Source organism: Trachypithecus francoisi, unplaced genomic scaffold (genome assembly GCF_009764315.1).
Source record: "Trachypithecus francoisi isolate TF-2019V2 unplaced genomic scaffold, Tfra_2.0 Lachesis_group16, whole genome shotgun sequence".
Lineage (NCBI taxonomy): Eukaryota > Metazoa > Chordata > Mammalia > Primates > Cercopithecidae > Trachypithecus > Trachypithecus francoisi.
Genome location: NW_022681461.1, coordinates 93975838 through 93995689, shown reverse-complemented (window position 1 = coordinate 93995689; position 19852 = coordinate 93975838). Strand labels below are relative to the sequence as shown.

The 19852-nt window shown below is 53.5% G+C and overlaps 1 protein-coding gene across 1 annotated transcript; it reads right to left on the bottom strand.

Annotated features, from left to right (window-relative positions):
- Positions 1-3226: 3226 nt before the first annotated feature.
- On the bottom strand, positions 3227-9792 carry AQP3 (aquaporin 3 (Gill blood group)). Its single transcript, XM_033238303.1, has 6 exons — positions 9454-9792; positions 5815-5941; positions 5370-5507; positions 4901-5019; positions 4341-4558; positions 3227-4250 (listed from the first exon to the last, which is right to left on the bottom strand). The coding sequence occupies exons 1-6, from the start codon at positions 9559-9561 to the stop codon at positions 4082-4084; spliced, it is 879 nt and encodes a 292-aa protein (XP_033094194.1). The 5' UTR covers positions 9562-9792; the 3' UTR covers positions 3227-4081.
- Between the last annotated feature and the right edge of the window lie 10060 nt (positions 9793-19852).

The following is a 19852-nucleotide window of genomic DNA, read 5'->3' as shown; positions in this document are numbered from 1 at the left end:
TTCAAGACCAGCCTGGGCAACATGGTGAAAACCCGTCTTGACTAAAAATACAAAAGTTAGCCGGGCGTGGTGGCGCACGCCTGTAATCCCAACTACTCGGGAGGCTGAGGCAGGAGAATTGCTTCAATCCAGGAGGCAGAGGTTGCAGTGAGCCAAGATCACACCATTGCACTCCAGCCTGGATGACAAAAGCGAAACTCCATCTCAAAAAATAAAAATAATAATAATAAAAAAAGAAAGACCCAGATACAAAGAGTCAGGCAGTGAGAAAGACTTGAAAAGAGACAGAGGCATGGTCTGCCAGAGGTTTGGACCCCCAGAGACATAACCAGATACATTGAAAGAAAGGCACAACCAGAAACACTGAGAAGTGCACACTTGCCTGTGTGCACACACACACCGAGGCAGGCACACTAAGAAACAGGAATCAAGCTCAAGCTTCACAGAGACTGATTTTAACCCAAGCAGATCCAAATTTTAAGGAAACATGGGCTTCTCCAAAGTGGGCCATGGAGATAGCTCAGCACAGGAAGAAGAGACAGAGGTGAGGTGGGGGATGTGATTCACCCTCCATGTCCTCCCCAGAAAATGGATTACATGGAATGGGAGAAGATACCTTCCTTTTTTTTTTTTTTTTTTTCCCAAGACAGAGTCTTGCTCTGTCGCCCAGGCTGGAGTGCAGTGGTGTGATCTTGGCTCACTGCAAGCTCCACCTCCCAGGTTCATGCCATTCTCCTACCTCAGCCTTCCCAGTAGCTGGAACTACAGGCGCCTGCTGCCAAGCCCCGCTAAATTTTTGTATTTTTAGTGGAGACGGGATTTCACCGTGTTAGCCAGGATGGTCTTGATCTCCTGACCTCGTGATCCGCCCGCCTTGGCCTCCCAAAGTGCTGGGATTACAGGCGTGAGCCACCATGCCCAGCCAGGAGAAGATACCTTTCTAAAGGAGATGAAGAGTTGTCTTTCTAGAACTTTCTGACAGCCAGAACTGCTGGTGGAAGGTACACCTGGAGGTGGGGTGAGGAGGTGGGGAGCTTCCCTCCTACCCCTGGAGGGGTCATACAGCTGCTGCATGGCTCATGTCCCTATCAGCCCCTGCCCTGACCCACTGCTCCTGGTCCTGGACCCACTGCTCCTGGTCCATGCTCTCGCATGGCCTGACCCTCCAGGCAACACGTTTCCTTGGCTGCAGTCGCGTGCTTCTTTGCCCTGCATCCTGTGTGTGAGCCCCTCTTGTCTCCCCTCCATCTCTCCCAAGAGCCTTCTGAAGTCAGGACACAGCACGCCATCGCCCTCATACTTCCTCCCTCCCCTTTCTCAGGAAATTCAGAATCCATGGAAGGAATCTGAGGAGGAAGAGGATATTGAATTCAATGACCTTTAAAAAAAAACAGCCTTTAGCATCCTCCCTCCACTGCCTTCCCACCCCCCACCCCCCATCTCTGGTTCTGCAGGAAAAATCAGGAGGTGACATTTATTGAGGATTTACCATCTGCTGGTCACTGTGTTAGGTCTTTTCCATGAATCATCTTCCATTATTCCTCCTCTCAATATCTCCCAATTCATGGATAAGGGAGGTTCAGGAAAAGAACATGACTACCCCAAGGTCACCCAGCTAGAGAGAGAATTCCAGCTGGTCCAGGAACCCAGGTTTGCCTACCCATTAATTACTGCACCAAAAGTGCTGCCACCACCCTCTGGGCTGACTGGTCAGGGTCAGCAGCAGGATTTGAGAGCAAGGGGTGACAGAAGGACATGGGGCATGCTGGGAAGGACAGCAAGGTGAGGGCAGCCCAGGTGGGACTGGTGTGGCTGGAATGACCCTCTGCAGCCGTATTCCCCTCCCAAGGTTTGCCCTTCCTCCCCGCAGGGCCTGGGAAGGGGACACTCTCTCTGGCTCAGGTCCCCCCCACATTCCGGACACGCCTCTTGGGAGCTGGGGACAAAGGGATAGAAACCTAAAATGCAACTGCCTTCTCCTGCCCTCACTTCCCCAGGCAGATTCTTGGCTGTGTGACCCTGTGTTTGCCACCCACCCTCTCTGGGCCATGGTCTCATCTGTGAAGGCTGGAGAGCAAAGGCTGGCTTAGCTTCTAAAAACCACAATTCTCCTGCCACACCCAGGGATCCTCTGGTGCCCACGGGGTTCGCTCAGAGTAAGGATTGGGTAGGGGATGCCTTCCCTTGTATTTCATGAAGTTTCCCTTGATGAAACTTGAGGAGGGTGTGGGAAGGAAGCAAATGAGAAAAGCTTCCTGTTCTCAGGTGTGCTGAGCCCGTTGCTTTTCTGGGCAAGTCAGAGTGCCAGAGTCAATCGTCCCACCCCCTGCCTTACTGGGCACAGGGGTACCTCTGTAGAAATGAAATGACTGAAGAAATGAAGCAGGAGGGGAAATGAGCATGAACCAGCTGTGGGTCTCGGCACTTCAGACAGCTAACTAGAAGATGCTAGAAGAGTGAGGCAGAGCAGGGATGGCTTCCCAGAGGAAGAGGTGTTAAAGCAGATCATTAATGAGTAAAGATATGAGTTGGGACTTTAGAGCAAAGTCTGAAGACACAAAAATGTAGAAACACAAAGTAGGCTGAGGCAGATGGAGCCGTGTGAGAGGAGTAGGGTCGGGAGTTGGGTCCTGGAGGTTCTGAATGCCAGATGGAGGGTTGTGGGTGGTCTCCAGACGGGCACTTTCAGCAGGGGTTTTGAAGAGATCCCTCTGGTTGCTTTGTAGGCTGACTGGGGCAGGCCTGGAGGCAGGGATGCTGCCAAGGGGGCTGTGGCCAAGGTCTGGGTGGAGGTTATGGAGCCTGAACAGCCGCAGGTTGTGGAGGACAATACAGGTTCCAGTCTGATGGGTCTCCTCCAGCAACAGGGAACTCGCCACCTCCTGGGCAGCAGTTCTCCCTTTTGGGCAGCTCTGCAGCAAGATCTTCCCTGCATGGGGCTCAAGACTTTTCCGGGGTGATGTGTGGGTACAGGGATTGGGAAGAAGATTCCATTCATTATGCTGGGGTACCCATGAGGAGGAAGCTTGGGGGAAAGTTTGGGACCACTGAGTCCAGACTGAGAGGCTTGGCGAAGAGGCTCTCTAACCTCTCTGTATGACCCCCAGGGCAACCTGACCACATCAGACACTCAGCCGGGCACCCTGGCTCACTGTGGGCATGCTGAAGCTCTTAACTGGCCCCAGAAAAGCAGTAGAGCAAGCAGAAGGAGATTTGCACAACTGGAGGTTTTAGGCACACATTTTATTTATTTTTTTTAATATAAAAGATAAAAGAGTACATTGTTGAGTGGAGGATTAAAGGAACAACGACTCTTTCTAGAGTGGGGTCTCCCAACCCCGATCCCTAAGACTGTAACATCTGCTACATACATTCAAAACAAAACAAAACAAAAGCAAACATGAAACTTATGACCTGGACTTCACCCACCCTTCATGCCTGTGTTATGACAGAAACACGTCCCACTGCTCCTACTTATGTATGTACATCCAGAGCTCCAAACCTGAGCTGTGGCTGCCTCCTCCCAGCCCTTCCCACATCCATCCTACCTCCCAAAAGCCTGTAGAAGCCCCCACTTAGAAAAAAAGGCAGACACACACATACACAGAAATACATCTATCTGCAGCTCCTCCATGTGGAGCCCCTGGAACACACACCCTGGCACTTTCCTCTCCTCATGCACAGATGGACAGGCTGCCTTCCCCCGTCTCTGGGCTCCCCCAACAGCCAGAATCCCTTCCAACTGGTCCCTTGCCCTGAATATCTGGGAAACCACACACACACACACACACACACACACATGCACACACACATACCTGCTGCCCATTCTCTTCCCGTGGGAGACAAAAGGATGTATTCACCCAAATTCCAGTTCCACCCCAGCTTAGGGGCAGTGGCCTAAGGTGCTATTTGGGCAAGGTCCAGTGAACTCCTGAAGGGGCTGTCTCGTGGGGTGAGGGTGGATAAGGAGCTCCTTAGCCTGGAAGGGTAGATCCTGAAAGGGCTTCTTGGGAGTGGCCCTTGGACAGTCAGTGGATGCTCAAGGCCAGCGCCGTGGAGTGGGGAGATGGCCGCTGCCCACTCAGATCTGCTCCTTGTGCTTCACATGGGCCAGCTTCACATTCTCTTGCTCGGTGGAGGGTGGAGGCTGCTCCAGGTGGCAGCCGATCATCAGCTGGTACACGAAGACACCCGCAATGGAGCCCAGGAGTGGGGACACGATGGGCACCCACCACCAATGCTGGCCGGTCCTGGGGAGAACAGACACTCATGGTCAGGGACGTGGGGGGCGGGGCAGAGGAGAGGCAGGCTGGGGTGAGCTGGGTGGGGACTGTACTCACGTGAAGACTTCAGAGCCCCAGCCCGCGAGGGCTGTAAAAAGACGGGGTCCAAAGTCCCGGGCAGGGTTGACGGCATAGCCGGAGTTGAAGCCCATGGAGGTGCCGATGACCAGGACCACCAGGCCCACGGTGAAGGCCTCCAGGCCTCGGGGGACAGGGTTGTTGTAGGGGTCAACGATGGCCAGCACACACACGATGAGGGAGGCTGTGCCTATGAACTGGGGAGTGGGGAGAACAGGGTGAGCAGCAGCTCCCTCCCTTTCTCCCTTTCTCTGATCCCTCCTTCCGTCCCCTACCTTCCCTCTAGCTCCTAGACTCCTGTCAGTGCCTGCCCATGCTTCCCTCCTGAAAGCAATGGTGCTAGAATGTCTGCATACACAAGAACCCGCTGGAGAGCTGCATGTTTTATAAGTAGCTGCCACCATGTTCTGATGCGGGTTACCCTACAGATTTGAGAAATCCTGCTACAGTCAAGGAGTCCTGTCCCCGAGCCAGCCCATGAGCTACCAAGGTAACTCGGTCCCCTCCCTGAGTTCCCCTCACATGTCCCCAGCCCATACCTGGTCAAAGAAGCCATTGATCATATCCAAATGTCCAGAGGGGTAGGTAGCAAAGATGCCAGCTGTGCCATTGGGGCCCGAAACAAAAAGCTGGTTGTCGGCAAAGTGCCAGATTGCATCTGGTGACAGATTAGACCCAGAGTGAGCTAGGGGAGAGGCCTGAGCCCAGCCTTCCCTCTCAGGTGTGCCCTCCCCACCCTCCCACTGGTTATGGGTAAGTAGCAATACTGCTGTATTGCACCAGGCAGAGGGGATGACATGGGGTGGGGTGGAGGGCCTGAGACTCTGTTGGTGCCCAACTTGTTTCTTTCCCCTCGTGCCCCCCACCTTGGCCCTATGTGTGAATGAGTGAGTCATGAGCCCAGGGCCTGGGCAGGCCCTAGCTGTCTGTCATCAAAAGGCCTGGTGCCAGCTGGTCCTGAACAGAGGGAGGGGGGTAGTGGAGGAGGACAGGGTGGGGAATGCTTACCATAATACAGCCCAAAAACGATTCCAGCACCCAAGAAGGCTCCCAGCGTCTGTGCCAGGGTATAGATGGGCAGCTTGATCCAGGGCTCACGAGCCAGGAAGCACATGGCAAAGGTCACAGCAGGGTTCAGGTGGGCCCCTGGGCAGAGGGGACATGGGACCTATTAGCTGCAGTCTGCCACAGTCGGGAGGCTAGGGTCCCCTGAGAAGAGGTGCAGAGAGGGGTTTCTTGCACAGGATGGCGGTTGGTCTATGTAGCAGGCCAGTTGATAATCTCTGATTCCAAGGTGAGAGTCGAAGGTTCTAAGTGTCAAGTGTCTTCTCCACCCTTCTTTCCCAGGGGGCCAAAGCAGAGGCCACAGTCATGACCTGCCCTTAGGAATGCCAGGACACCTAGTGGGAATGCTATTGAGGGTCAAGGGCTGGGGGCAGGGTTAAGGCCTTACCAGAGACCTGGCCAGCGATGAGGATGCCCAGAGTGACAGCAAAGCCAAAGGCCAGGTTGATGGTGAGGAAACCGCCATGGGTGCCCCGGCTGAGCACAACCTGGGCCACGGAGCCACAGCCAAACATCTGTCAGGAAGAACAAGGCAGGAAGGGTGAGGACCAGCAACTCTCACTCCAGAAGGAAGGGGTGAAGCCAGCAACCTGCCCACTCGCCACCACTGGGAGGAGTAGAGGCCCTTCCTGGACCCCAACCCAAACCCCTTCTGCTGCAATTGCACCCTCCAGAAAAAGGACACATGCTTTCCCACCCCCACTGTCCCAACCCTAATATAAGAGGGCCCTAGGGAAAGCGCTGGAAGCAGGGTCTGTGACTGGGATCCTAGAAGATGACTGAACCATCTTCACTGATTTTCCTTGAATTTCAGCAGTAGGTTTAGGGGAACAGCTTTCACCTTAGCACAAGTTTCTCCGCAGCCCTTCAGGCCTGGACTGTAAAGGTGGGAAGCCTCTCACTCATCCCCCAGCTGCCCCAAAGAAAAGCTCATGTGGGCCAGGCGCAGTGGCTCACACCTGTAATCCCAGCACTTTGGGATTGTAGGCAGGTGGATCACCTGAGGTCAGGAGTTTCAGACCAGCCTGGCCAACATAGCAAAACCCCATCTCTACTGAAAATACAAAAATTAGCTGGGCGTGGTGGTGGACACCTGTAATCCTAGCTACTCAGGAGGCTGAGGCAGGAGAATCACTTGAACATGGGAGGCAGAGGTTGCAGTGAGCCGAGATTGTGCCACTGCACTCCAGCCTGGGCGACAGAGTGGGACTCCATCTCAAAAAAAAAAAAAAAAAAAAGAGTTACAAAGAAAAGAAAAGCTCATGTGGTGGTGGTAGTGTTGGCAATAGGGGACACAAATAAATAGGGAGGAGACCAGAAGTGAGATTGAATCCACTTCTCCTGAGTCCAGGATGTCAGAGCCCCAACTCTCACCATGTCCCCCTTCCTTTACCTGTCCCTGTCCCAGTGCCTCCTCTCTTCACCCATGACCTCTCTGCTCTCAGGGGTCTGGATTCCCCACTCAGATTTGGAGGTCCTACAGACAGGGACCTCTGTCTGTGGCTCCTCTTACTATCCCCAGCCCAGGACCCAGGGCAGTAGAAATGGGGAGATCAGTTCTAAACTTTTTGCCAAAAATGGGGGAACTAAAAAAGACTAAGACCCCTGGTGTTCTACAAATATAGAACATACTGGAGCCAGCTGTGGTGGCTCACACCTATAATCCCAGCACTTTGGAGGCTGAGATGGGAGGATCTTGAACCCAGGAGTTTGAGACCAGCCTGGGCAACATAGTGAGATCCTGTCTCTAAAAAAGAATGTACTATGTCTATTCCCCTTGTTCAAGCCTGAAAATACTTCCACAGCAGCTGTAAAGAATTGTTGCCCCGAGCCCCCTAAGTGTCCCTCAAAGCTGCTCAAATGCCTTCCCCTGGTCTCTTCTCCCCCCTGCCCATAACTAAACGTTTTATGCTCACAGAGCAGGCAGTTTCCAGGACCTGTGCTACGGGCCCTGTTTATTCTGATGGGTCAGTGCCTGCTGTTCTGGATGGTTAAGCATTTTGATTATCATCCCAGAAAGACCAAGAGATAATGGAGAAGCCAGCGGCAATGACATGGGGCAAAGGTGTGCAGGCAGGTGAGAACAAAGATCAGAGATTGCAGGTGTATGTGTGAGGAGGGGTAGTGGGAGACAGGCACGTGAGGGTCTGAGGCCCCCTGCCCGTGCTTGGGAGGCCCTGGCCGCAGCTCCTTGCCTGCCAAAGGCTCAGACCTGGCTCCATCCCAGGAGGCCTTGGAGGGAGGAGCTGTCAGAGCCAGTTCCACCACCTTGGGGCTAATCTTCCTCTTCCTCCCCCACCCCCTTCCCTGAGTTCTCAGCCAGCACCGCCCCCTGCCCTAGCACCAGGTATCTCAAAGAAAGGGGCTTTCCTCACCCCAAAGCCAACCCTGATTCTGCCCCTGCAGGCCTAGGCTCTCAACACACAGGTATGCAGGCAGGCATTCATCCACTACACAGGGACCCCCAGGCCTGCCCCTCCAGTTCATGCAGTCCTTGAAGTTTTGCTTCTCACTGATATCCAATACCTCACATCCATCTGAGCCTGCAAGCCTTCCCCCACAAATTTAACACCCTTCTTTTGTGGTCTGGGATAAGCCTGATGATCCTGGGGCTCAGTGGGAGGACTAACGGCTCCTTTGTGAGAGAGTGAACTGAGACTTGGGAGGGAATGAGGAGGCCCCTCCAGGAAAATAGAAGACATCGTCCTCCCCTGGCCTGGTTGCTCTAAAATAAGTGGCTGGACTCAGGACTCAGATAGGAGTGGGGGCTCCGAGGCAGGAGGGTGATAAAAGCCACCTCCTATTGCCTTCTTGGCACACAAGAGAGGGGCCAGGGCTGGCTGATAGGACCACTAATCTTATGGGAGGCTGTGGATAAAATACCCCCTGTGGCTTCCCCACTTCCTATTCTTGGAAGCCAGAAGTGGGTCAGCCGTCCTCTGCCCATAGATCCTGCTCCTCTACCATCTGGGGATCCGTACCCCTTAGTTAAGCTTCCTAGTCCACAGTGGGCCAGCTGGTCTGTACTACCTAGGGCTGGGGCAGGAACAGAGTAACCCACCCACTGCAATGTAGCAACTGAACCCAGAGGAAAACAGGTGTAACCACATGAGCGGCTAAAAATCAGACAGAAACTGGGACAGGAAATAGGACCATTACTAGTGGGTCCACCAGACCTAAGAAGTGCAAACAGAGTCACCCAGAACAAAACCAGGGCGAAACTGGTGTAACCAAGGAGTAACTAGGACTGAGGAGTAACCCAGATAGGGAAATACCTAACTCAGAGAACCCAGGGAGTAACCAAGAGACCAGGGAATAACCAGAATGCTTGTCCTCTTCTGCTGAGACGCTGACAGCATCTGTCTGGATAACAGATAGGGTCTGGGAGTCGCTTGGCACCAGGGGAGCAACTTTAGACAGGTGTCCTCTGTGTTTGGGCCTAGCTTCCTCCCACCCTCCTACCGTCAGAATCTGCCTCCCTTCCCACTTCGCTGTTTGCAGCCCATGTGGCCTGCGCCCTCTGCCCCTACTCGTGCAAACTGTCCTTACTCACTGCAACTTTTGGACTTTTTGAGGCTTAATTATTCATTACAGGCCAGACACCCACGACCCAAATAACCTAATAATGGCTCATTTGCCTCTGCTCCTTCCCCTGCCTCTGGGGGTTGGGATTCTGGGAAACTGAAGGGCTGTGGGAGGCAGGGGAAGTGGCTGGGGGTCCCAGACTGCAAGGGTGACCGCTTCCCCCAGCCTGTGGGCTGAGTCACTTGTGGGAGGTAAACGATCGGCACTGTCACTGGGGACTAACAGCTGTCATTCTGGCGAGTCGGAGCTGTCAGAGATGGGGTTAGAACTGTGGGGAAGAGGACTTTGGAAGTCAGCTTGATCCGCCGGGGTTAAGCGTTGGGGTCAGAGCTGGGGAGGTGCGTCCAGTCCACCTTGGAAAACACAGCCCCTTCGGGGAAGTGAGCGTTTGGGGAGTGCAAGGGCTGGAGAGAGAAAGGTTTTCCCGGCTCCCTCCACTCACCACGAGGATGAGGGTCCCCAGGCATTCGGCCAGCGCCTGGCGGAGCAGCCGATAGCGGATGTGGAGCATCTCCCCGCAGCGGGACATCAGCTCCTTCTGTCGACCCATGGCGGGGCAGGCGGCGGCGCTGTCTGGCGGGCAGGGGTGGCGGGAGGAGGCGGGCGCAGCGAGCAGCGGCCTCCAGCGCTGGTGGCTCCCTTTATAGGAGCGCAGGAGACACGGGCCCCGCCCGCCCTGCAGCCCCGCCCTGCAGTCCCGGAGCGTGGAGGAGTGGGCGCCCCCTCACCCCCGCCCCACCTCGGCTGGGAGGCTGGTGCGGACGCCGGGTGGGCGGAGCTGGAGAGGAAGGTGGCGTGGCGGGGCGGGCATGGAGTGTGAGGAGCTTTGAGGGAGGGGTGGCCTTCAGGGGGCACTTAGGGGAGGAGGCATCATGGGGGATGAGAGGCTTAGGCAGATCTGAGAGCCAATGGTGGGAGTATAGGCAGGGTTCAGGGCCATGGCTGGGGAGGATGTAGCTGTCATAGAGACCACCTGGGCCCTGTGATCACCCCACTTCCTTGAGGGCGGAAGGAGACCTGTCAAAGAAACTGGCCTCATCTCTCCGGGATGACTGGACCCAACAGGTCCTTAATTCGGGGCAGGAGGGAGGAGGCTGCGAGCCCCAAGTGAGAAGAAACACTGTCTCTTCTGTCAGGACAGATAGGCACAGACCCTTCAAGGGGACAGCTTGTGTCAGGAGGGCAGCAGTCCAGACCCAGGTGGGCACAGAGACACACGTGCTGAGTTCATGGGCCCTTATCCTTGTGCTGTGAGCACGTCATGTGTCGCATGTCCTGGCCAGCTATGTCCACAGCTGTGTCTACACGTGGTGGATGTCCTGTGTGCCTAATTGTATGGCTGGGCATTCCTCGTGGCTGTGCACATGCCTGTTGAATATGGCTAGGTGACTTGAGCTTGTCACACGTGTACCTGCGTGCATTGCTCACATGGCTTCAGAGGCTGAGCTGCAGTTGCCCTGACATGCCACATGCCACATGTTTGCCAGCAGGCTGAGTCCCAGCTGTTTTTAACCCTCTCCTCTCCCATCTGACTTACCCCAGCCAAGGAAGAGTCTGTCTCTCTCTTGTCGCTCTCTTTTTTTTTTTAGATGGAGACACTCCGTTGCCTAGGTGGAGTGCAATGGTGTGATCTTGGCTCACTGCAACCTCCACCTCCCAGGTTCAAATGATTCTCCTGCCTCAACCTCCCGAGTAACTGGGATTACAGGCGCATGCCACTATGTCCAGTTAATTTTTGTTTTTTTAGTGGAGACAGGGTTTCACCATGTTGACCAGGCTGGTTGCGAACTCCTGACCACAAGTTATCCACCCGCCTCAGCCTCCCAAAGTGCTGGGATTACAGGCATGAGCCACTGCGGGCAGCAAGTCTGTCTCTTTAAGTAAACTTAATTGTGGGGAAGTCAGCCTCATCTGATGGGGATCATGGGACAATCTCTCTCTCTCTCTCTCTCTCTCTCTCTCCTCTTTCTCTCTCTTTCTTTCTTTAAAGAGTAGGGGCCTGCTCCATCACCCAGGCTGTGGTGCAATCACAGCTCACTGTAGCCTCGAACTCCTGGACTCAAGCGATCCTCCCACCTCAGCCTCCAGAATGGATGGGACTATAGGGACTATGTGCTATAGTCCCTATAGCACATGACACTTAGCTAATTTTTAAAAATCTGTTGTAAAAACAAGGTCTTGCTGTATTGCTCAGGTTAGTCTCAGACTCCTGGCTTTAAGTGATCCTGTCACCTCAGCCTCCCAAAGTGCAACCTTACCCTCTATGCTGCTTTTAATAACAAGGAAACATCTGGTAGCCTGGGAGCAAACAACATGCCCTTATCCCAAGCTTCTATGGCAGCATTGCCAGAGGAGATCAAAGAAATCATTTTCCAGAGAGACTTAATCCAGGTGGGCTAATTACCCTGAGGACTTGTCCCTTGAGGGATGAATATGAGAAATAAGGGCCCCCGGCTAGGCGTGGTGGCTCACACCTATAATCCCAGCACTTTGGGAGGCCGAGGTGGGCGGATCACCTGAGGTCAGGAGTTCAAGACCAGACTGACGAACATGATGAAACCCCGTCTCTATTAAAAATACCAAAAATTAGCCGGGCGTTATGGCGGGTGCCTGTAATCTCAGCTCCTTGGGAGGCTGAGGCAGGAGAATCACTTAAACCCAGAAGGTGGAGGTTGCAATGACCTGAGATCGTGCCATTGCACTCCAGCCTGGGCAACAAGAGCCAAACTCCGTCTCAAAAAAAAAAAAAAGAAAAAAAGAAAAAAAGAAATAAGGGCTCCCACGGTCCAGTGAGAAGTGAGCAGGGCTAGTGCAGAGGTTCTTCTCCTAGGGGGGCCAAAAGAGAGAAGGGTTAGCCCTGTCATCCTTGATCAGAAAGGTGATCAGCACCAAGAAAGCCCCAGGGGCCATTGGAACCTACAGTCAAACTGTGTTAGGCGACAGGACCACTGACATTTCAGGACAGACAGGCATGGACCCTTCAAGTGGACAGGTTGTCAGGAGAGGTAGCAGAAGAAGCTAAACAAGCTCTTAAAAACATGGATGATGACTCACTCCAGCCTCTACCTCATGGGATCAAGCAATCCTCCTACCTCAGCTTCTCAAATAGCTGGAACTACAGGCATGCATCACCATGCCTGGCTAATTTTTGTATTTTTTGTAGAGAAGGGGTTTCACCATGTTGGCCAGGCTAGTCTGGAACTCCTGAGCTCAAGCAATTTGTCCACCTTGGCCTCCCAGAGCGCTAGGATTGTAGGATTATGAGTATTGCTAAACCCATCTCTTTGGGCATGAACCACCTCTGCCACATGCCTGTAATCCCAGCTACTCAGGAGGCTGAGACAGGAGGATCACTTGAACCCAGGAGGCAGAGGTTGCAGTGAGCCGAGTTCGCTCCACCTGGGTTTGAGCGATTCTCCTGCTTCAGCTTCCTGAGTAGCTGGGATTACAGGCATGAACCACCATGCCCGGCCATTTTTTTTTTTTTTTTTTTTTGAGACGGAGTCTCGCTCTGTCACCCAGGCTGGAGTATAGTGGTGCGATCTCAGCTCACTGCAGGCTCCGCCTCCTGGGTTCACGCCGTTCTCCTGCCTCAGCCTCCCGAGTAACTGGGACTACAGGAGCCCACCACCACGCTCAGCTAATTTTTTGTATTTTTAGTAGAGACGGGGTCTCACCGTGTTAGCCAGGGTGGTCTCGGTCTCCTGACCTTGTGATCCACCCGCCTCGGCCTCCCAAAGTGCTGTGATTACAGGTGTGAGTCACCGCACCCGGCTTTTTTTTTTTTTTTTTTTAGTAGAGACAGGGTTTCACCATGTTGACCAGACTGGTCTCGAACTCCTGACCTCAGGTGATCCACCCGTCTTGGCCTCCCAAAGTGCTGGGATTATAGGCATGAGCCACCGTGCCTGGCCTAGATAGGCATGTTAAAAAAGAAAAGAAAAGAAAAGAAATAAGGGCTCCCAGTCCCAGAGGTGGTTCATGCCCAAAGAGATGGGTTTAGCAATACACATAAAGTAGATTCACATACATGCAGGCACTTGTGCATACACACACACAACCACACACACACACACACACACCCTGTGGTTCGCAGTCACACACTTGCCTATAGACACTGAGCTCTGCTCCCATGTGCAGGGATCCCATTCACATGAGAGCCTTGCCATGGGCTCACACATATATAGAACTCCCACATGAGGACTCTAATGACCCTTGACCCAGAAAGATGCACCCCACCCTCCAGGCCTCTACAGGCTGGGAGGCCCCATCGTGAATCAGGGAGCCATCACTGAGTACCTGCCCGTTGGCCCCACTGCCAGCCTGTGACTCAAGACAGAACCATAGACTCCTGGTGCCAGGGCCCAGATCACAGGCTATGGGAGTGGTAGAGCACCCCTGCCATGTTGCCCCCTTTTCCTCCCACCCTATAAAATGCATCCAACCCATCCCTGCCTCAAGTGAAGCTGCAAAGGCAGCACAGGGCAAAACTGGCAAGGTACTCCTCAACACTGAAAGAAAATGAGGAACCCCAGCCCACAACACCCCATCCTCATCCTATCCCATCCTAGGCCTGCTGGCATCCAAATCTAGCCTGGGAACCAAAGCAGGGGAGAAAAACAGGGGCAGCTCTTCCACCAGCAGACACTACACACACTTCTATTTTTTATTTGTTTTCCTCTTCCCTTATGAAAACAACCTGGAGCCCGGGCGCAGTGGCTCACGCCTATAATCCCAGCTCTTTGGGAGGCTGAGGCAGGAGGATCACGAGGTCAGGAGATCAAGACCATCCTGGCTAAGAAGGTGAAACCCCATCTCTACTAAAAATACAAAAGAAACAATTAGCCAGGTGCAGTGGCCGGCACTTGTAGCTGAGGCAAGAGAATGGCGTGAATCTGGGAGGCGGAGCTTGCAGTGAGCCGAGATCGCACCACTGCACTCTGGCCTGGGCAACAGAGCCGGGCATGGTGGCTTATGCCTGTAATCCCAGCACTTTGGGAGGCCGAGCCAGGCAGATCATTTTAGGTCAGGAGTTCAAGACCAGCCTGGCCAACATGGTAAAACCCTGTCTCCACTAAAAATATAAAAATTAGGCTGGGTGCAGTGACTTGCTCCTGTAATCCCAGCACTTTGGGAGGCCAATGCAGATGGATCACCTGAGGTCAGGAGTCCAAGACCAGCCTGGCCAACATGGACAAATCCCATCTCTACTAAAAATACAAAAATTAGCCAGGCTTGGTGGTGCATGCCTGTAGTCCCAGCTACTCAGGAGGCTGAGGCAGGAGAATCACTTGAACCCGGGAGGTGGAGCATGCAGTGAGTCGAGATCATTCCATTGCACTCCAGCCTGGGCAACAAGAGTGAAATTCTATCCCCCACGCCCCCAAAAAAATTAGGCAGGCGTGGTGGCAGGCACCCGTAATCCCAGCTACTTGGGAGGCTGAGGCAGGAGAATCACTTGAGCCCGGCAGGCAGAGGTTGCAGTGAGCAGAGATCGCAGCACTGCACTCCAGCCTGGGCAACAGAGACAGACTCCGTCTCAAAAAGCAAACAAACAAACAAACAAACAAAAAAGCAACCTGCACAGACATCTGTCTGCATTCACCTCACATAGGTTTTCTTGTGGGCTGCACCAGAAAGTAGCTAGTTACACACACAACTGTGGATTTGTCTGTCTTATTCACGTTGGGCAGCATTTATTTACACATATGCAGCTACATGTACTCACCCACGTATGCATGCATGTATGTGTCTATCTATAATCCTGGACTGCAGCTCACCATAGAGTATCTTTGCAACCCCCTCCAGTCAATGCAACTACATGCCAAGGCACATGGCTTAGCTAGTGGAACAAGGGCTGGGTCTCAATGTCCTTGTTCCCCACCCCTCCATTAGGGCCCAACCTTCAGGACCATGACTCCGTGAACTCCCACCAAACTCATTCATGTCCATACCTCATGTGTACATACATGTTCATACATATACACACACATACACATTGGAGTGGCTAGAGTTGGAGCTGAAAAGACATGGGTAGATCTTCTTGCTTCTTAGTGGATGTGAGAGGACTCTGACTGGAGGAAGGGGAAGGATGCAGTACTTTCCATGGGCCCCTTATTCCTGTCAGCCCTCCTTGGGTCACCTAGGACAGAAAGGGGACAGGATCTGAGGATGCCTGTGCAGAAGCACCAGGCTGGCCTGGCTGTGGGGGGCAGAAGCCCACTGCTCCATTGTGCGACCCCGGAAGCAGCATTCCCATGGTAGTCAATGTGGTTGGTGCTCCCTAGAGCCGAAGGTGGAAGAAAGCATGGCTCCACAGAGAAGAAATTGAGCTTGGTGAGGCCCCAGCCCTCTGAGTCACAGCTTGCCCAGGGTCCTCGGGGCTTCCGCTTGTGCTTTGGGAAGGAGAGCCAGGGCTGAGTGCAAGCTGGGAACCAGCCCTCCTGGGTGCTCTGGGAGGAGGCAGACGAGGAGGTTCCCCCTCCTCCCAGGGTATCTTGAGCAAGGCCTGTGTCTCACCTGGGTGGGAGGGCTGAGCCAGGGAAGGGGCCTGAACAGCCCCATCCACCACGTGGGAGGCCATGACTTCTTTAAGGTCAGAGCTGGAGGAGTGGGTTCCCAGGCAAGGGAAGGGCTAAGGATGCAAGTCCCAGCCTGCTGGACCAGAGGGGCTGGCTGGGGCCCTTTTAAGGGGTGGGACTGCCACGCCTTTCATATCCTGACCCCAAACTCTTTCTGCTTGAATGGGAGTAGCCCGAACCAGCAAAGAAAGAGACCTAGGCCTTCCTTGTTAGTGAGTCAGAGGTGGGGTTGGAGACATAGAAAGCTACTCACTCTAGAGTACCCCTAAACCCCTAATCTCTTCCAGAGCATCAGAGTGGGGTGGGGGAGGGGCAGAGGAAAGCAGACATGCAGACATGTTCTAGTTTAGGAAGCACTTCCTCCCACTTTGCAAAACAACTCCCAGAAATGGTTGTATTTTCCCCATTTCACAGATGACAAAACTGACAAGTCACCTGCTGAGGTCACTCAGCTACTGAGTGCTGATCCGGGATTCAAACCCCATGGGGATGGGGAGGACAGGTAAAGAGGGCAGAAAGACCAGGGAGCCACAGATCTGAGGCACGGGGAGAGCAGGCAGCCCGGGCACAGAACCCCATTGAGTCCCTCCATGCTCGACCCCGCTTTCCAGAGTGTGCCCCGACTCTTAGGCCACTGTTGAGCACTGTTCCTGCTTCTAGGCTCTAAGGGTGGGAAGCTGGCTGTGGACTGGAATCAGGAGCGGACAGCAGAGATGAATCTCCCTATTATGAGTGTCCCCAGACTCCTCCTCCTCCCCCAGCACAGCTGCCCCCATCTTTAGATTCGTGGCCTGGGGGAGAGCCCGGGAACACAAACTCCCCCAGCCTTGGGCACCTTCAGCCGGATGTCCAGCTGGGCCTTGAGAAAAATCAACCTTTGACCCATATCCTGGGGACTCTGGGTTCACAGCCTGATGTCCCTGACCTGCCCTCAGCAGCCTGTGAGGGCTTAGGACAGCGGAGGGTCATGTTGAGACAGCAGAGTGATAGGATGGAGGCTTAGATGTAGAGGCTGAGGAAGAGTGCAGAGTCCTAGGGACTAGGCTGAGGGGGACAAAACTCTCTTGCACACCCAGAATCTGAGCTCCAGGCTTGGCTTGGCCACTGAACAGTAAAGTCACCTAGATGACCTTACTGAGGTCATCTTCCCCCATCCCCACAGAGTCTCTCTCAGTGTCTTCATCTGTCATCTGGAGGTTTCAGTTGAAGGGGGCCCCCACCTCCCAGTGGGGCCTTTGTAAGAATCAAAGAAGATTGTATATGTTTCAGGCTTCAAAAACTATACTACACAGTCAATAAAGAAAGAAAGGTTTGTGTCAAAATCCATCCCTTTAATCATAGCCACATTTCCTCACATGTGAATATCTGTGTACATCCACACACATTTAGCTGTGTGTGTGCCTGCATGTGTCCACGAGGGCTCATGTATGCGTCTCCTTGCGTACCCCTGTCTGGGCCAGGCTGTGGTCTGGATCACGTGTTTATAAAAACCAGAGATAGGAGATGGGCATCTGTTGAGAGGTTTAGAGACAAACTGCTGGACATTTGGGTCTGCCCCATGCCAGCCTCTGGGGGAAGGGAGTTAGTTAGTAATATGGAGCTGACACAGACCAGTCATCACTGTGACAGGCCTAGGGGGTCTGGGGGGCTCTGGTTCACACCTCAGGATGCCTGGAGCCTCTGATTTCCCATCTCCATCCTCACTGGCAGGAAAGCTTCTGGAATCAGGAGAGGGTTGCTTAAGAGGATGAGGGGTCAGGACCAGAGATGGAGGAGGAAAAGAAAGCTCACAGGTGGCTGGGCGCAATGGCTCATGCAGGCAATCCCAGCACTTTGGGAGGCTGAAGCGGGCGGATCACGAGGTCAAGAGAGCAAGATGATTCTGGCCAACATGGTGAAACCCCTTCTCTACTTAAAAAAAAAAAAAAAAGGCCGGGCGCGGTGGCTCAAGCCTGTAATCCCAGCACTTGGGAGGCCGAGACGGGCGAATCACGAGGTCAGGAGATCGAGACCATCCTGGCTAACACGGTGAAACCCCGTCTCTACTAAAAAAAATACAAAAAATTAGCCGGGCGAGATGGCGGGCGCCTGTAGTCCCAGCTACACGGGAGGCTGAGGCGAGAGAATGGTGTCAACCCGGGAGGCGGAGCTTGCAGTGAGCTGAGATCCGGCCACTGCACTCCAGCCTGGGCGACAGAGCGAGACTCCGTCTCAACAAACAAACAAACAAACAAACAAACAAACAAAAATTTGGGTGTGGTGGCACACGCCTGTAGTTCCAGCTACTCAGGAAGCTGAGGCAGGAGAATCGCTTAAACCTGGAAGGCAGAGGTTGCAGTGAGCTGAGATTGCACCATTGCACTTCACCCAGACGACAGAGCAAGACTCCATCTCAAAAAAAAAAAAAAAGTAAAAGAAAAAAGAAATTTCAGCCGGGCGTGGTGGCTCATACCTGTAATTCCAGCACTTTGGGAGGCCGAGGTGGGAAGATCACCTGAGGTTGGGAGTTCAAGACCAGCCTGACCAACATGGAGAAACCCCGTCTCTACTAAAAATACAAAATTAGCTGGGTGTGGTGGCACACGCCTGTGTTCCCAGCTACTCAGGAGGCTGAGGCTGGAGAGCCACTTGAACTCAGGAGGTGGAGGTTGTGGTGAACTGAGATCACGCCACTGCACTCCAGCCTGGGCAACAACAGCAAAACTCTGTCTCAAAAAACAAAAAAAACAAAAAAAACAAAAAAAAAGAAAGAAAAGGAAAGAAAAAGAAAAAAGAAAATAAAAGAAACAAAGAAACAAAGCTCACAGGCTTCCTAGGTGGCCTAAACTGGGGCCCAGCATTAGCCTGGCCCCTGCAGCCAGGAAGGGCGCATGGAGCATCCTTTGGGCTGGGACAATCAGAGGGCTTACTAGAGGAAGAAACATTTGGCTGGGGATTTTATGGAGGGTTTTCCAGGTGAGAGACTGCAGGGCCAGACTCTGGCAGGGCTGACTGCCTGTCTAGGCAGGACAAGATCAGCAGCAAGGAGGCTAGGAAAGGACCCAGGTAGTGTGGGAAGGGCCTTGGGTTCCATACTGATGGCCAGAAGCTTACCCAGGGCCAAGAGGTATTTGAACTTAGATATTCGTTAAGTCCTGAGGTTCTAAGGAAGCCGTTATAGGGACTGCTGCAGTTGGAGGTGGGGAGAAGGAAGCAGACAAGGCAGAGCCTTGGCCCCACCTCCTGCTTCAACGGAAACATCTTAACCATTTTACATGAGAGCTCCTTTTTTTTTTTTGAGACTGAGTTTCGCTCTTGTTGCCAGGCTGGAGTACAATGGTGTGATCTCAGCTCACTGCAACCTCCACCTCCAGGTTTTCAAGTGACTCTCCTTTTCAAGGTGATTCTCCTGCCTCAGACTCCTGAGTAGCTGGGATTACAGGCACGCGCCACCACACCCGGCCAATTTTGTATTTTTAGTAGAGACGGGGTTTCACCATGTTGGTCAGGCTGGTCTCAAACTCCTGACCTCAGGTGATCCACCCGCTGTGGCCTCCCAAAATTCTGGGATTACAGGTGTGAGCCACCACGCCCAGCAGGGTTCTGAACGAGATTACAATTGACAAATGTGACACCACTAAGAACAGTGAATAATGGCAGCCCTGAAGGTTTTAAGCAGGGAAGTAAGTGACATGGTCTCTATCTACGATTTAGAAGGACCCCTCCAACTGCTGAGTGGAAGACGGGTTGGAAGAGAGAGACAGAGGCTGAAGGCCTGGGAGGAGGCCATGGAGGAGGAAGCAAGGCCAGATGGCCAGCAATGGCTGTGGGGAGGGAGAAGGGTTTAGGAGGCAGAGTGAGCAGGGCAACTTGGCAAGCACCTGAATAAGTTGAAGGGGAACCTCAGGTGGGGACTGAGAGACCAGTAGGATAATTGTTCTCCAAAAGGCCTGTGGTCTAAGGGCAGGGCATGCGGGTGGGTGGTGGGAAGGAGGTGGCAGAAGGAGGCTATGCATTTGGAGATGCATTACGTGACAGTTGTGCATGAGCTCCAGTACACTCTACCCTCTGGCCAGCCCAGTCTGGTGGCTAATTATAGGGGAGCCACTAGCAACCCACCCCAGGCGAGAGGAATAAGGGGAAGAATCCAGGGGAGGGAACAGGCTGCAGCAGGAGATTCCAAAGTCAGACTTCAAGAATGACTTCCTGGTCTCGAGACTGGGGGTCAGTGAGAACTAGGCTCCAGAGAGACTCCATAGGTTGGGAGATGGAGGTGGGTGC

Bases quoted from the DNA above. Each gene is read 5' to 3' on its own strand.
- AQP3 (XM_033238303.1), bottom strand. From the start codon at position 9,561: ATGGGTCGACAGAAGGAGCTGATGTCCCGCTGCGGGGAGATGCTCCAC. The intron at 5,508-5,814 runs GTAAGGCCTTAA...CCCTCTGCCCAG, and splicing joins CATCGCTGGCCAGGTCTCTG to GGGCCCACCTGAACCCTGCT. The intron at 4,559-4,900 runs GTATGGGCTGGG...CCCACTCCCCAG, and splicing joins TCAATGGCTTCTTTGACCAG to TTCATAGGCACAGCCTCCCT.